Source organism: Lactuca virosa, chromosome 1 (genome assembly GCF_052849685.1).
Source record: "Lactuca virosa cultivar CGN04683 chromosome 1, Lactuca_virosa_CGN04683_v6, whole genome shotgun sequence".
NCBI classification, from domain to species: Eukaryota; Viridiplantae; Streptophyta; class Magnoliopsida; order Asterales; family Asteraceae; genus Lactuca; species Lactuca virosa.
In genome coordinates, this window is record NC_136426.1 from 84898248 (window position 1) to 84916297 (window position 18050).

The window sequence follows — 18050 nt, forward strand, 5'->3', positions numbered from 1 at the left end:
TCCTAACTAGATATAAGTATAAGAGGAGGATACTTACGATTTGAAGGCAAAGAAAGGTGTTTTCGGTCCAAAACACTAAGGTGTTCTTGAGGATTCTTGAAGATAACTTGAAGATCTTGGAGGAAACTCGATGAAGGTAGAGAGAGAGTAGAGAGAGAAAGCCTTTGAAGTGCTTAAAGTTTGAAATGAAGGCCAAATACTCTATATATAGGGTGGAGTTCTCGGTCAGGGGGGGTCCACCTGGCACCGACCGTAAACTGGGTTTACGGTCTACACGAGTTTACGACCGTAAACTCGTCCTGACCGTGAACTCGGCGATTTTCGAGGAAGTTTCAAGTTTTTCGCGTGATTCCCGGTTTATTCCGAATCGTATAAAATACATATTATTTATTTAAAACTTAAGGTCCTTCCCAAATTAATAAATTTGACGGAATTTAATAAAAACCCCAAATTTTATTAACGGAAACTGGGTAAGGATAACGGAAAAAGTTTCGGGTTGTCACACCAGCCGCACTTGAAGCAGCCAAAACACCCTCCCTGCACGCCCCATCGTGCATCCTGCCGCACTTGCCAAAGAGGCCCCAGCCCTGCCGGCCCTTCCCTCTCGCATTAACAACCTTGGGCCTCTTTCCCGATACCTGAGCCTCATCCGGCTTCCTCTTCCTCTCCATCTCGAGATCAATATCCCTCTTCCTAACCCTTGCTAGCATATCCTCTAGTGTCTTGCAACTGGATCGGCTCAAAACCTGCCTGATATTGCTTATCAACATCTCGTGATGCCTCGCTTTCTTCATCTCCTCGTTCGCCACATACTACGGAACAAAAAGTGCCCTCTCTCGAAACATCGCGGTGATCTCAGCCACCGTCTCAGTAGTCTGGAGGAGATCCTGAAAATCTCGCGCCAACTGCTGCACCTCAATCACCGGTGCAAACTCAGCCCTGAACTTGGTCACAAAATCATCCCATGTCATCGTATCAACAGCCTGATCACCAACTGCGTGTCCCACCTCCTCCCACCAATCTCATGCCATGTCCTTCAGAAGACAAGAAGCAAGTCTGGCATTTGCCCCCTCCGGGCAACTACTGGTGCGGAAGGCGTTAGCAACATCCGCTAACCACCTCCTGCTCACTATCGTGTCCTTCACCCCGTGATAGTACGGAGCTCCAAATGCCCGGAACTCCCTGAAGGTCAAAGAACACGCTCCCACAAGGCCACCATCTCAAAATGAAATGAGCTCAACCGCTCATCCAAAATCTCCAGAATGCCCTCCTTGACCGTACCAAAGATTACAGGAGTCTGCTCAAGAATGCAACGCGTAATCTCAGATGAAATGAACTCCCTCGTCTGATCATCCAACTGCCCAGCTCCAGAACCTGAGCCCTAGCCCTCTCCAGCACCAGAACTGCCAACAGGTCTGCCCCGCAGAGTCACCATACTGAAAATAAACCATATAAACCATCATAATAAGCATCAGAATATATCGAGGGATCACAAAGTCTACAAGCTTCCTGGTTTCATTGCAACCCTCCTTGACTCGAGTATGGATCCTCTGCTTCCAGTAGTAAGGGCTCATACTACCTTCAACATCTATTCGTACTTTCCTCAAGGATTTCCTTGAATCCACCAAGTCACCTTATATCCATACAATTAACCCTCATCAAGACAAGGTTCCAGCACTAGATCTCATCCTATCTTTCCTAGGGCAAACTCCACGACACTCTCCGCCATCGGCTGCAGAAGAAACTCCCACTAACTTCCTCTAACTAGATCACGAATACAATTACATATCACCGAAACCAGAAAATTCTTTGCATGAGAGGTCTCACACTATAACGGTTGGACTCAGACAAGAGCTGCACAATAGAGTTAAAACCTAACCTTCAAAAACTATTTAGTTTCAATAATATGTAACATAGCATATTCTCTTACTAGTTAGCTGAAGCTAGTGAGAACTCCTAAAAAGCACAAACCAAGCAGCATTCGAGCATCAAGTAATAAGAACCAAGCATCACCTAATCAGGCCACTGTATCACTGACTGGTCAGTACTAGCATGCAAGTTTACAAGCTCATACAATAGGCATACAAAGGCATCTCTCTTAGCATTCTATCATGCAAATATTGAGCAGATCCTTATCCCTAACTAGCATGTGATTCACAGATTCGCAGATCAAATCATATCAGATAACATGTATGGGAATTTTGGGAAAACTTACTAGAACTCGGTCGCTTGCATGCACCACTCCCTTTCTTGTCTTAGAAAAATCTTTTTTTAAAAATACATTTATTTTTTAAAAACTTTACCAAATCCTTAGTTTGAGTTCAGACACACCCGAGAGTATTTTCGAATCCCTCAAACCAAGGCTCTGATACCAACTTGTACCGTCCCAAAAATAAGACCCAAAAATTTCAATTTTGATTTGATAAAACATTAATACAAACATTGTCATACAACCCCAAAAGATCAAAGTATGTCACTACATCGAAAAATATCCGAGTAAATCTCAAAATACGGAAAAAGGTGGTGTGTGCTCTGTAATCATCCCGGGCTCTTCCCTTTTGATCCGGAAGTACCTGAAATATAAACAGAAAACCATAAGCACAAAGCTTAGTGAGTTCCCCAAAATACCACATACCATACATAAATAAACATATAATGGGCCTCGCCCAATGAGTGTATCGGGCCCTGCCCACACTCGCAAAACGAGCCCCGCCCACTGAGTATAACGGGTCGCGCCCAAACTCGTATAACGGACCCCGCCCAACATATAAATCATATAAGCATATAAACATACAAGAGTCACACAGACATCTAGTATCCTAGCATAAATGATCATGGGCCGACATTGGTGCCTTAGACCCGCTAAGCATGGTGATGAAACTCACCTCGCACTGCTGAATCTCAGAGAAAAATCTTTGGTTGATGTCCCGCTAAAATCCCCGCGCTATCACGAAATAACATCCAATTAATATTTGGATTCCGACTCACACTAAGAGTCCAAACTAGGGTAAAAGTCATTTTTACCCTTTCCCTAACTTGTCCCAAAGTCAAGACCCAATCCACTTGTCTAAAAGCCCAAAGTCCAAAAATAATCAACTAAGGCCCAATTATGGCCCAATTTTCCAAATTGGGCCCAAACCCCTTTCATGGGCCTTCAACCAAAGAGTCCAATAAAATATTAACATCCCAACAAGAGAATTCTGATGACCCAACAAGGCCCAAGACATTAAAAGCCCAACATAGCCCCATGCCGAGAAACCCACATATTCGAACCCCACTGTTGAGTACGCATGGTGTACTCAACTCGTACAATCAGCGTATTCACTTAAGGGCTTATACCCGCAGCGTACCTGCTTGTACGCCCAACGTACTCCACCCACTTAACCAACTTCCTCATTCAGCTCTTAAACAGTTAAGACTTCACTCCAAAACTTTGATCTAACTTCCTTAAGGTGGTTTATGATGTAAAGTTGCCAACTTTGCGTGCATTCATGGCTTAATGAGGCTTTTAGAGCTCAAAAGAGCTTAACAAATGACTTAACACGTGCATAAGACCACAAATTCCATAAAGCTTGCATTTTTATGGAAAAAGGACCTAAAGGACCCTAGATCTACCATCAATCACTTTTGGAGTGAATCAAGAGGCTGAACAACCCAACCATGGACTCAAAAAGTACAAAAATGGCACCAAACTAAATCTAGCAACATGGATTAGCAAGATGGAAGCTTTTTAACTCACAAGGAAAGAAAATGAAGAACAAATCTCAGATCTTCATGCTCTAAGCACCACTCCAAAAAGCTTCACTTCTTCTTCTCAAATCCAAGCGTTACAGTTAACATCCCCACTTGTGGTTGCTAGCAACAACCTTGACCGATCAATTGAAGATGGTGATAAGTGTCTACTATCGTTACTACAATGTACAATGAAGCGTTATAGGGGGTACAATTAGTCACATATCTCGGTTATAAGACTCACTATAAACATTAACTAGAATCTCTCTCTCTTACTACTAAACCATGGATTTGGTTTTCTCTTAAAACACTTTTAAGTATGGATTTACTTATGGTTTGTCTCACTACCAAAACAGTTTTAAGTATGGATTTAATTATGGTTTCTTTTACTACAAACCATGGGCTTGGTTGCTTTCAAAACTATTTGAAGTAACGATTTACTTGTGGAAAAATACATTGTGTTTTCAAAGGTTATTCAAAGACTCTTTACAAACATTGTTTTAAGTGTGGTTATACTTACAAAGAAAATACTTTTCAATGTTTTAAAAGAATTATTGTTGTTAGTAGCAAACCTGTAACTCTCACAACCTTGTGTTGACCCTCAAAGCTACATGTATTCTCAGGGAATCACTCATCAGTCATTCAAGACGAATTGTATTACAGGTGACATAGTTTACTAGTTGTTGTATTATCTACCTATTTGTTAGGGCAATTCATGTACTATTATTATCTGTAAGAACCTTGTATTCAAACATCAAGATGGAATATAAATGTTATTTTGTTTATTGTTGTACGTGTGCTGTATATTCAGTTTACATGTGATCCATGAACTTAGTCGCACAGCCCGACATGTTCCGCCACCTCGGCCGGGGGTGTGACAGATTGATATCAGAGCTAAGTTGGCTATATAGAACTCGTATCCTCGAAAGAGGAATACAACTATAGCAACAAGCTCCTAATAAAAGTATTATTATTAATTACACTACTTCTTGGCTACCTACAGTGCGGGGAATCTGGTTTGAAGGGTTGCATGCTTTGCTGGATTTCAGAACGGCTTAATTTCCAAAATGGTCTTGTCCTCCGGTGTTTCCTGTCTGGCTCTCGTCCGTACTTGGTAGTCTTGGAGTACAAAAAAACTAATAATAATATTTCAAACCCCTCAAACAATAATATATAAGAGTTAAATATATATGACTCGCGATGAGAACACTATTCTAACATACCTTCAACTAAAACTACCAACTCAACCCTTTTGGTCAAACGCCTCCACTAAGGTTAGTATTGTACATAGGTCATACCACAAATAAACCTGGAACGTATGCCTATGTTATTTATGGTCAAGCCGGTTCACAACCAACCTTGAGCAAGGAGTTTGACAGACTACAATGGTTGAAAGTTTTAGAGATTAAAGGATGTTCTCAAGATTCGTTGTAGAAACCTAGTACATTAGAAACCTTATATCAACCCCAAAGCAACGTATACATTTTAAATACTTAAAAATCTGGGATAACGTTCATATTTTCCTAGTTCACCTAAACCTGAAGAATAATAAAGAACCAATAGCTACGCTACCGTCGTAGCAGAGAAACCCATAGTTCCCACTCAATCATTCATTAGTCTCCAAACTTCTCTGTCTATCATTTGAAATTGGTAGGATTTCAATTCTCTTTCTATAATTTAGCAAAAAACCTATAACTCTCACCAAACCTTGTGTTAACCCTCAAAACTACATGTATTCTCAGGGAATCACTAATCAAACATTCAAGACGGATTGGATTACAGGTGACCTAGTTTACTAGCTGTTGTATTATATGCCTATCTGTTAAGGCAATTCATGTACTATTATTATCTATAAGAACCTTGTATTCAAACATCAAGTTGGAATATAAATGCTATTATGTTTATTGTTGTACGTGTGCTATATATTCTGTTTACCTATGATCCATGAACTTAGTCGCACAGTCCAGCATGTTCCGCCGCCTCGGTCGGGGGTGTGATCAGTCAAACTTAGAGGATTTGGGTGTTAATTAAGGATCTGTTTGTTCTAGGTGTCAATCGGTTTAAGGGATGGATCAGTGCAAGGAGTTAGAGTACTATTGTGCTTCTCCAGTTCTTCGAGGTGAGTTTGCATATTATACTTTGTACTGCAATATGTGTCCTTATGTGTAGGATGTTGTTATGATGTAGTGTTATGCTATACCGGTAGATCGGCTATGATTACCTGTGCTTGCTTGTTATTGTTTTGGTGCTTTTATCGACATAGTATGGATGTGTTGAGGCGATACTGCTTTGTGCAGTCGGCCAACATACCCGGGAGAAATCTAGTCTTAGGTTGTAGGCCCAGGAGGCAAACCAATCTTAAGTTGTGGGCTTAAGGGCAATCCAGTCTTTGTGGTTGTGGGCCTCGGTGGCAATTCAGTCTTTGTGGTTGTGGGCCCGAGGCAATCTAATCTTTGTGACCGTGAGCCCGGGGGCAATCCAGTTCTGGTGGTTGTGGGCCAGGGGCAATCCAGTCTTTGTGTCTTGGGCCCGTGGGGAATCCAGTCTTCGTGTTGTGGACCCGGGGGCTATCTAGTCTTATGTTGTGGGCCTTGTGCGCATGCATTGTATATGTATTGTTGTGTGGTATTTTGGGGGAACTCGCTAAGCTTTGGCTTACAGTTGTGGAGTTAAACGTTTTTAGGTACTTCAGATGATCGGGACAAGGTGAAGGCGTGATCGTACACATCCTCCTGCTGAATGATGTTTTGAGAGATGAATTTACCACTCTGATTTCTATGGTTTTGTTTCGAAAAAAATGTTTAATCATTTATGGATTTTATGAAAATGTCTTTTAAAAATGAAAAATTTTGTCGTGGTTTTTGGGATGTCACACAAAGGTATTGTGTTTTGACAAAAAAGATTTGTGTGTGTCGGTGTGTTTGCATTTTGTTAGAAGGTGGTGTGTTTAGGTTTTTCCATTTGTTTGAAAAAATAAGTTGGAATGTGAGAATTAATGAATGTAGCTTGAGAAGGTTGTGTATAAATTATAAATGAGGTTTATGTGTATAGTTAAATTCATTGGAAAAAATAACTTTTTTTGGATAGTCAATTTTTTGAAAGAAAATGGTGTGGCAACGCTTTACCAACATCACATTCCATCACGCCATGTCACCACCACACACTAAGGAGCAGTGTTCCGACATGGTCATACGTGTCGGTTCCGCATCACGCAATGTGCATAGCCTAACAACACCTTCGGGGCCCACAACCATGTGTACTCATAAACATCCTCCTAAAAATTTACACCAAACTTGAAGTAATAAAAAAAGAATCAATAATTTTTTATGAAATTCCGAATTTACCCATGTTTCGGAATTCTTAAACATCCTACAAAAGAAATTTGAACTCACACTATGTGAATGTCTAGAAGTAATCTACAAATTTGTGAATCAACCGATGAGTTTTATAGGTCATAACACATGCATAATGCAGAGAAGCACTTACCAATTAAGAAGCCATATGCAACCTATTAGGATCTATGTGATGACACTTTGAAGGCAATATACTATGAAGAACAAAACTAACATGCATCATAATGTAATTAAAAGACCAAGTTAGGGTTACATACCTTTGATTTGTTGTAGTAAACAAATCACTTCAATACATTTTAGTTGTTGGCCTTGGAAAGCTTAGCACCAAAAAGATGATGCCTCTAATGGCTCACACACAAACCGTAGAACTAGAAGACAAGATAAAAGAGAGGAAAAAGGTATACTTTTCATTCATATGCTTCTAGGAAAGAATATGCAGGAAATTTGGCTCCTAATTGGTCCTATATATAGTTTAGGTAACTTGTAGGCAAAACCAGATTTGAATTGATTAAATAATAGATTTAATCTCAGTTAAAATACTTTCCTTATATGCAATTAGGAGGCTTCCAGAAACCCTAGGAAACGTCATACCATACCATGGAGGGTTCCAAAATTGCTTCTTTTGTTCAACTATTGAACAATTACAATTCATTCATTGCACCTTCAATTAATTTCATATTAATTTTGATTAATAATTAATCATTTCTAATTGATTTCATATTAATTTATTAATCATATAAATTATTCAAAACAAATAAATTATTCAATAATTGATCTCATATTAATTTATTATTCACATAATAAATTACAAATCAACTATCTATTTCCAATTAATATATTAATTATATAATATATTAACAAATTATTATTACAATTTATTAATCATATAATAAACTAATAAATTTATCTCTCTCTATAAATATCATTCTAACAAGTTCTAGTTATGAAGGCAATCAAAAAAAAAATTGCCTCTAATTACAAAAATATATCAATTTAATTATAAGCTTAGACACATTAATCTAATGTATACAAAATTGTTTTTCATGATATTTTACATTCTTTATGGGACAATCATTATGTTGGTGGTACCACATTCCCCACTCGAACCGTTCCTTCAAGAACTCAAACAAATTTAATGGTTATTGAAGACACGATATTACCCGACAACTTTCACATTTGACTTGGTCCAAATTCACAAGCTCTCAATTTTGCGACGGAGACAATAAGAAATTCCATCAGTTTCTAAAAGCTCATGTTTGGTGTCCCTACTATTTTTTTTCCACGTGTGAAAAATTCTTTTAAAAACATAGAACAAAATGAGAATCTAATCACATCCCACTATACCAAATATCATTATTTTAGTACAAAAAACACAAATTTCCACTCAATAAATCAAGATACAGTATACATTTATTGTAAGCTGGAAATTGCAGATTAATACATAATAACATAAATTACAACTATCTACAATCATATAACTTTATTCGTTTAAAATAATATTAAATATATGTTGATCCATCCATTTATAGATATCTTGTAATACATGTTAAACGATTATATATTCATTTGTAGTGTATTGCAAAGGCGGAATTGCTTTACACATCGTATGGTTTTAATACGATCGAGTCAACGACGGATCAATCAACATGCAAATGATTGTTGGGGATTTGGGTTCTCATGGTTGATGAGCCATGGGTGAAAGTAGATGTTTTTATTGACAAAGAATATGCAAATAATTGCTTGCGATTATCAAAACCAAATAAATAAATAAATAAATCATTTTATGGAGGAAATACTAATGAGAAGGTATATATATAGTAGGTGATGAGGTAAAAAATTATTAAGGCGAAATGCAAGAAATATCCAATTATGTATAATTTTATACACATGATAGCAATGTACATTAAATTCTATAACCATAATAGCAACACATTTATATCTCAATATCGGAAATAGCAATATATGCAACATGAAACTTGTAAGCATTTTATAAGTTTCAAGTAACATATAGATGTAAGTGGTAGCATAATGTAATTACATTGCTATTATGTGTTGAAACGTATAAAGCACCTTGCTTCTATGGATAAAAAAATAAAGTACATTGTCAATATTGGTTAGGTAGAGCAAAGTATGTCGCTGTTATGTACCTCCAAGACCATATATTCTTTCTGATGGTATGGTAACTCACGCAATTTTTCACAATAATACAATGATTGGTTTTAAATTTGTATTAGGTATTTGTTTATGATTTTGTATAGTATTATTCTACCAGTTATTGATAGTGGTTTTGGTTGTTATATGGTAAGAATTATTGATATGTTCAATAGGAGTTTGGATTGCTTGTGTGTTATTGGTCGATGTGGTTAGTTTGCTGCCTAAACTACTTAGCATTTCAAAATTACAAATATCAACCAACTCATTAAAATGAATAATTTAGCATTTCAAACAACCAAACAAACAAAATCCAAATACTTGAATGATCAATCATATTATAACAGTAACCACCTAATAAAACTTCAATCACTAATTTAGGAATAAAACAAATAAGACTACAATAACTTGATTGGTGTTTCACACTCCAAAACCCAACGTCTCTTTCTATTTATTACCCAAAAAAAAATCTATTTTCACAAAACAAAGTTGAACAAACTATAGATACCTGAAAAAAAAAATATTAAAAAAAAAAGTATGATTATCATGAAATACATACTTGTGGTAACAACTAAAATGTCACGAGCGAGATCTAATTCTTTAATGTTCAAAAACCAAGGAACTAACATAGAAACTAGAAAATCTATTAGAAGCAAAATCATACTACTTTTAATCCCAACATATGCATGAATCATGTTCCCATTATGAAGAAAAATACAATCACACAAACTCATTGAAATTCATAGAGTCATCCGGTCTGAATGCTACATGAAGATAGATGATGGAATGGGAAGACCTAGGATGTTCATAACATGAGTGATTCGACAGATTTTGATTCCTATATATTCATCCATGTGAGACTTCATTATACCATATATATAAGATCCATTTGTATAGATATCACCATCTTTATCTCTCTCGTTCAGAAAGAGTTTTGCATTGGATCCAAGATACGGTACCTCTGAATCAGCAGAGCAGGAGATGCAATAAAAATGATTTACCAAAGTCTGATTTGGGAATTTTATTGAGCCCTAAATCATATCAAATTATATATTACATGATTTTAGTGCATGTCATCAGCCACTTGAGAGCTCTGAATGCCCCAAAAGGATCGAGGCTTTAGTTTCTTTTTTGTCGCAATGAAAAGCCACCACATTTGATATTCACATGTAGCACAATACACTATTGTCCATGCATATCTATAAAAATAAAAATAAATAAATAAATATAAATAATTAATTAATTAAATAACCTTAGTATAAAAGTATTAAGTGTTTGATTAGTTATCTACAAATAAGCTCTGGTCCAACACTTCTCTAAATGTAAATTAGATATACAGTATCCCACTAAGGGGTTTTTTTTTTCTTGTATGGGTATATTGGCTAAATGGAGATGAATTAAAACTCTCGCATTGCAACTGCTGAGACTTAAACCTCATTAAGTGCTTAATACATTAAGACTTGAACAAAAGTTGAAGAGGCATACCAAGGAACCAAGCTATACTCTGCTCTAGGCACCCCAATAAGTGCTAATCAATTGGCTTTAAGTAAAATCATTATTTCATGAACATATCCACTTCGGCTCGCAATCATAGTCTCCCAAGGTCAAAATAGTAAACTCACTTTATTCCTCCACAAATACATAGAACATTAAATATGTAAATGTGTATTTTACTATTATTACCTAACGACTTTTACATTTGACTCGGTTAAAACTCTCTAGCAACTGAATTTCACAACGCAAACGATGAGGAAATCCAAAGCTCCTGTCTTGTTGATTTAGACACGAGAATCTTACTTGCAATATGAAAAGAAAGAAGACTTGTTTTTCTCATTAGGGCATCCATGTTTGGGGTCCCTACTACTTTTTTCCACATATCTGCAAAATTCTTTCAAAAAGATAACAAAATAATAGTCTAGTCGAAGACCGGATTAAACCGAACGGTTTCTTCAAAAATCGGGTTGAACCTGTGTGATAAAACCGGTAAAAAACCATTTGAGCTGGTTTATTGGACTTGGATAGTTAGATTTCACTTACCCATTAAAAAACAATCTATTTCTAAAGAAAATTGAATAGATGAATCAATCAGGTTATTCAGGGTGTACACAACTCGAAGACAGACGCACATTTTTTCCAGATATAGACCGGCAGTTTAACCAGGAACCAATCATTGGATCAATTCAACTAAAAACCAGATTTAAAAATATTGCAAATATCTATCAATGCATTAAGTGTGAGCATGCGATAAAGGAGAATAATTTAGTATTTCAAACAACCTAACAAACAAAAATCCAAATACTTGAATGATCAATTATATTATAACAATCAAACTTGAATCACTAATCTAAAAATAAAAACTAAAATAGAACAAATTCTCAAGAACTTGATTGTGTTTCACACCCCAGAACCCAACATCTCTTTCCATTTATTACAAGAAAAATCTATTTTCACAAAACAAAGTTGAACAAACTACACATACCTAAAAAAAAGAACCCAACATCTCTTTCCATTTATTACAAGAAAAATCTATTTTCACAAAACAAAGTTGAACAAACTACACATACCTAAAAAAAAGGTACGATTATCATGAAATACATGTGGTAAGTGGTAACAACTAACAAGTCACAAGTGAGATCTAATTCTTTAATGTTCAAAAACAAGAAACTAACATCAAAACTAGAAAATCTATTAGAAACAAAATCATACAGCTTTTAAAATCCCAATTCCCTACATATGCATGAATCATGAATTCATGATCAATCATGTTCCCATTATGAAGAAAAATACAATCACACAAACTCATTGAACATTACATTATTTTAGTGCATATCATCCGCCACTTGAGAGCTCCTAATCCCCCAAAAGGATCGAGGCTTTAGTTTCTTTTTTGTCGCAGTGAAAAGCCACCCCATTTGATATTCACACGTAGCACAATACGCTATTGTCCATGCATATCTACAAAAATAATAATAATAATAATAATAATAATAATAATAATAATAATAATATTAGTTCAAAAAAATAAGTTTTCATTAGTTATCTGTAAAAAAAGTTATTCTTAGAGCAACCCCTGATCTGAGCCCACACTGCCCCAAATGTAAATCAGATACACAGTGTTTGTTTTTTTCCCATTAAGTCTTGTATGAATAAAGTGTTGTATACCTAAAGTTTGTTTCTTGCTTTTCTAGACCAAATAAATCGTCTGAACGAGACTAAATGACTATTTTACCTTTACATTCGAACAAAAAATAAAAATTGAAAATAATCATACCCTGGAAACCAGCTATACTCTTCAGAGGGGACCCCAATAAGTGCTAATCCATTTGCTTTAAGTAAAGTCATTATTTCATGAACATATCCACTCGGATTCACATAAGCACCAAGAGGTCCATCACTTGACATCACCAACATATCACTTCGGCTCGCAATCACAGTCTACCAAGGTCAAAACAGTAAATTCACTTCACTCCTCCACAAATAATCAAATACGTACAACATTAAGGCTATGTTTGACACTGATAAGCTAGCTTATTTTTCGAGCTTTTTTAAGTTATCATGTTTAACAAACCAAAAAGTAGCTTATAAGCTAGCTTTTAAAAAAGCTACCTAGACTAGCTTTTCAGAAGCTTTTTTAAAATTTTCCAAATATACCCCTTAATTAATTATAGAAAAACATATTTTTTTAAATGCCCTTTTATGTCATTTTATATATCTTTCAGCTAACTTTTTAGTTACACTTTTACCAAACGTCATTTTTTACCAGCTAGCTTTTCAGCTATCAGCTTGCTTTTCAGCTTTTCAGCTAACAGCTAGCTTTTCAGCTAATATGCAAAACATAGCCTAAATATGTAAATATGTATTTTATTATTATTACCTGACAACTTTTACATTTGACTCGGTCAAAACTCTCAAGCAACTCAATTTCGCGACGCAAACGATACGAAATCCCATCGATTTCTAAAAGTTCCTGTCGAGTTGACTCAGACACAGGAATCTTACTTGCAATATGAAAAGAAAGAAGACCTGGTTTTCTCATAAGGGCATCCATGTTTGGTGTCCCTACTATTTTCTTCCACATGTCTGCAAAACTCTTTCAAAAAGATAACAAAATGAGAGTCTATATGTCTAATAACATCATTATTTTAAAACAAAAAACAAAAATTTCCACTTAATAAATCAAGATTTCAAAGGAAGTTTTAAAAATTAAAAGTTAAAAGTTAAAAGTACCTGATAACTTTTGGGCAAGACAATATGAATCATGCATCTTGTAAACCCAATAAGGCCAATATGCTCTTGGGCATTTCCTTAGTCCACGTACACGTACTGAGTAATTGTAATTTTCCCGTTTTACCCCTCTAAATACCTCTTCATTATTACTTGTATGTAACGAGTTTTTAGATTTCTCATCATTTTCATCACTACTTGTTGACTCACCAAACAAACGTGAGCTATAAGAAGAAACAAGTGCAGAGCTATGAAGTTTTCGTTCAGTTAATGATAATTCACTTTCAAAACTGTCATCTGACATGGCATCTGAGTCATCATGGTCTTGATTTCCACGAAGGGGTTGTTTTGAATGAGAATGAGATAAGTTCTTTAATGGTGTTAGTTTTCCTACTGCTTCTCGTGGTGTCCTTAATGGCAAATCTTCTTCAATGATTTGTATCTCTCCGCATGGCTTTATAAAAAAGTGTATTATATTATTGTTATTAGGAATTAGGAATATTTATAAAGTAAAAAGTATTAAATTATTTATATATATTGAACACATACAGCTCCTTCAAGTTCAATCCACCTGCGTCTTAAACGAAACCTTTGTTGCCCACGTGCCACTACATTTATTGATCCATCTTCCAATCTTCTATATTGTCTAATCTGAAACCAATAAAAAAAATCAGCTCATATTGTTATTTAATGGGGGTATAAGTGTAAATTAAGATGAAGTGACAAGTGTAGTGGCTACACCTCAGCTGTTGTTCCAGTGGTTGAAAATCTTATTCTTCCATCATCATTGTCTCGATAAACACGAATCTGGAAAATAGTTTGAAACATCATGTTGAGACTATAAAAAACCTTAAAAACAATAAAACAAAATTACATTGAAGATATTTACATACCACTCCTATGGTGTAAGGAGCTTCAACTTGTCTCAAGGCCCTATCTACAGCAGCTATAAAATTGGGTTGGATTACTCTGAGTGGAAGAGTTGCTTCAGGGAACAAAACTACACCTGAGATTCCAAATTTGAAATAACAATAAGTTTCATTAGTTATAAAAATAGCATACTAACATGTATTAGTTACATACCTTCAAGATAAAATAGAGGTACATGCAATATGACACCACCATCCAAGAAAGCAAGCCTATTGTGAGTATCTTCAACCTCTGATTGATTATTAGATTAGATATCATTAGTATAAAAAAAGAAGTGAAAATGAAAGCTATTGAGATGCTTACCACCAAGATAAGAATGCATTGAAGCCAAAGATGTATTGAAGGTATAACCACCAGAAGCAGAAGCTCCTCCATATATACGATCACTGGGATCAGGGAAAAACCAGAAAAAAAAAAATAAGCAGCAATGTGTGACAGTTGACCAATAAGAGTCAAGTCTCAACACATAATCCACCTTCATGTGGAAGAGTAATAGAGAAGTTAAAGAGGTGACATTTGATGACATGAAGTGCTGTGGCCATGAATAGGGGGAAATGCATGATTTTCAAAACTTAAATCCTACCAAAATCCATGGAATCCATATTAAGAGTTAAAACCAGTACTCTTAGATGATGTTCTGTCTTAGTGGAACTAATTAAAGTGAAGGATAACAACCAATTACAAATTGGAGCATATATACAATTATCTGAATATCTGTGTAATGCTAATACTGAATCTTCAAATAGAACCTATTTCAGGAAAGGTTTATACTTGGACAAAATTCTGGATACTTGACTAATTGTTCATTTCTTTCTTCTCTCTATAGAATCTTCAAATAGAACCTATTAAAAACGAAGATCTGGTATGCTAGTAACCTGGTGAAATACGAGTAATCTTTCCAAAAAAAGCAATGACACTAAGATGTCGAGCATTCTTAACCCTAAAATGGTACTATAACCTACCTTCGTCGACTAAAGTTCCGATAAAAAAATATTGGGTACAATTCATTTCCTGACTTCTTTGGAAACCCTAAACCCTAAATACTAACAAGTTACGCATCGAATACAATGCGAATTCTTTCGGGATAGAATTAGAGGGGGGGAAAGAATATTAGAAGATTCAAATCGCATAATAATCAAGGAGAGATTAGATTACTCGAATTGATCGTCTTCGGATGACTGGTGGCCATGTTCAACCTCTTCGACCTCCAATTCCTCGGAATCAAGCTGCCTTATTTGTTCGATTTGATACAGTTCTCTCTCTAGAATCCTCTGCTGACGATCCTCCATCTCGTTCACTCTTCTTACACGTATTATTATCCAGCATCACTTCATATATATACGATACCCCGCCAAAATACGAAATAAATTCCGCAGAAATGCTTCGAGGTTTCACCAGGTCCCTTTTGTGCCTGATTTTGCCACGTGTATTTTTTTTACATATACGTTCATAACTTGATTTGCTTTAGTTATTTTTTTTAAGCAAAAATTCATGAACTATCCACACAAAGTAATAACAAACGTGTTCAGTAACTAACCCTCTAAAGAGGTGGACCAAACGACTGCAAAAGTAATAAAAAACGTGTTGTTTTTTAACATCTACATGCTGCTGCAGATATTAAAAAAATAAAATAAACTGATTTTATATAACGAAAATAATTTTTTAATACCGAAAATTTAATAATATATAACATTTCAGAAAGAATTTTTGATATTTCAACAAAAAATAATGATATTTCAGCAATAAATTATCATTATTCAATATAAAAAACGAAAAAAAAATTATTTTGCAAGAATAAAACAAAAAAAACGAAAAAAAAAATGTGACACAAGAATTCAATAAGATTTCAACAATATATAATCAAGATTAATCAAAATTGCACCAAGAAAAAAGAAGAATAAGAAGTTAGAAGAGGCAATAAGAATATATGTTGTTGAATTCAATAAGATTTCAACATCAAAATTTCAACAAGAAAAAAAGAAGAAGAGGTTGGAAGAGACAATACAAGTGATGCTCCAAATAGAACACGCGCAGAGGTTTTTTACTCCGAAGACTTCTAAAAAACAAACAGTTACGGGATGAAAATCGTTGTACGTTTGCTGCACCGCACAACAATAAGAGGTCTAAAGATATTTTTTACAAAAAAACAAACAGCACCTAAAATTCTTAAAATTTTGGCTCTGGCTTAATTTACGATTTAGTCAGAAATTATTACTACTTTTTGGAGTAAATTATACTAATGGTCCATATGGTTTGGGGTAAATTGCACGTTTGGTCTCTAATTTTTCTTTTGAACTCGAACCGTCTCTAATATATCTTTTTGTTGCACGCTTGGTCTCTGCCAAATGTAAAAATACTATATTGCCCCTGTATATTTCTTTTCAAATTAATTTAATGTTTATTGATTATTTAGTTATTAAAGAAATTGTTAATAAAAAGTGGGCCCCACCCATCCTTGGATCCTTAAAAGAACTAATGTCATCACCTTTAACCCCCTCTCCTAACTTTTCGAAGAAAAAAAATCATGGTCTCTAGAATGCCACCGTCCGCATCGCAGGGGTTAAAACCACAACATCTTAAATTAAATTTTTCAATAAGCCTTGAAATCAGATGTTATATTTACCAGTAAGACATGAAATATGATATCAGATTGTAACACTCCAATCCAGGTATTCCATTTTAACCCTTGAAGTATTTCTTTTTGGCAAATGAGGACCTTCCGTACGCTGGGCGTATATATGCGTACGCTTGGCGTACGCTTGAGCATGAATCGTGGAGCTGAGGCTCATACGCGGGGCGTACGAGGCTAGAGACCAAAAACCCTAACTTCATGACTTGCACCCTATTTAAACAACCTTATATCATTTGGACCAAACCCTCAGCCTCTATAGCCTCATTTCGTCCTTAAACCATATTTTTGCAATAATTTGTGAGATTTGAGCTTAACGGTGTGTTTGGTGGTTTTTCTAGAAGGGGTACAAGAAGAAGAAGGTGGTGTTCTAGTCTTGATCAAGGAAGGAGCCTTTGGATCCTGCATCTAGAGCATCTTGGAGAGATTTTGAAGGTAAAAAGCTTGAATCTTGTCTATCATCCTTGCTTGTTGAGTTAGGGTTTGCTAGAGTCCACTTTTGAGTCCATAAATCATCTCTTCGGAGTTTAGGCAACTCCAGGGGTTAGGAAGGTTAGATTTGAGACTCTTGGACTTGTTTATAGTATAAAAATGCAAACTTGACGTCTTCTATGGCTCCATGCACGAGTTAAGACCTTTGGAAAGGTCTTAATGAGGTAGATTGTGTAATTGGTATCTTATATAGCATGCAAAGGCATAAAGTGATGGGTTTTAGTATACTACAACATCCTATGGTGCACATACAGCCCTAAATGCTTTGGATCTATGTTTTCTCTAATTATACATGCAATATTGTTTCCAAAGCATTAAGCCTACAACTAGCATGCAAATGACATAATCAACATAAAAGAGACTTATAGAATTACCTCTTTATTGTAGCTTGTAGAACTTCTTGAGTTTGGCCTTTAAGAAGTTAGTGCCCCAAGTGTTACACCTCAAATGGAATCACAACACACCTAGGACAAAGGATGACTTTTGAGAGAGAGAGAGAGAGAGAGAGAGAGAGAGAGAGATAGAGAGAGAGAGAGAGT

At 35.5% G+C, this 18050-nt stretch overlaps 1 protein-coding gene across 1 annotated transcript; it reads right to left on the reverse strand.

Annotated features, from left to right (window-relative positions):
* Positions 1-11901: 11901 nt before the first annotated feature.
* Positions 11902-15777, reverse strand: LOC145149798 (ATP-dependent protease La (LON) domain protein). The gene is made up of 10 exons (XM_079075234.1): positions 15546-15777; positions 14694-14776; positions 14544-14621; positions 14354-14466; positions 14202-14267; positions 14010-14111; positions 13464-13914; positions 13111-13316; positions 12508-12671; positions 11902-12191 (listed from the first exon to the last, which is right to left on the reverse strand). Exons 1-10 carry the CDS (start codon positions 15677-15679, stop codon positions 12056-12058), a joined length of 1533 nt encoding a protein of 510 aa, XP_078931360.1. The 5' UTR covers positions 15680-15777; the 3' UTR covers positions 11902-12055.
* Positions 15778-18050: the final 2273 nt, after the last annotated feature.

Bases quoted from the DNA above. Each gene is read 5' to 3' on its own strand.
- LOC145149798 (XM_079075234.1), bottom strand. From the start codon at position 15,679: ATGGAGGATCGTCAGCAGAGGATTCTAGAGAGAGAACTGTATCAAATC. The intron at 14,622-14,693 runs GTAAGCATCTCA...ATAATCAATCAG, and splicing joins AATGCATTCTTATCTTGGTG to AGGTTGAAGATACTCACAAT. The intron at 13,915-14,009 runs GTATGTGTTCAA...TTTTTTATAAAG, and splicing joins GGATTGAACTTGAAGGAGCT to CCATGCGGAGAGATACAAAT.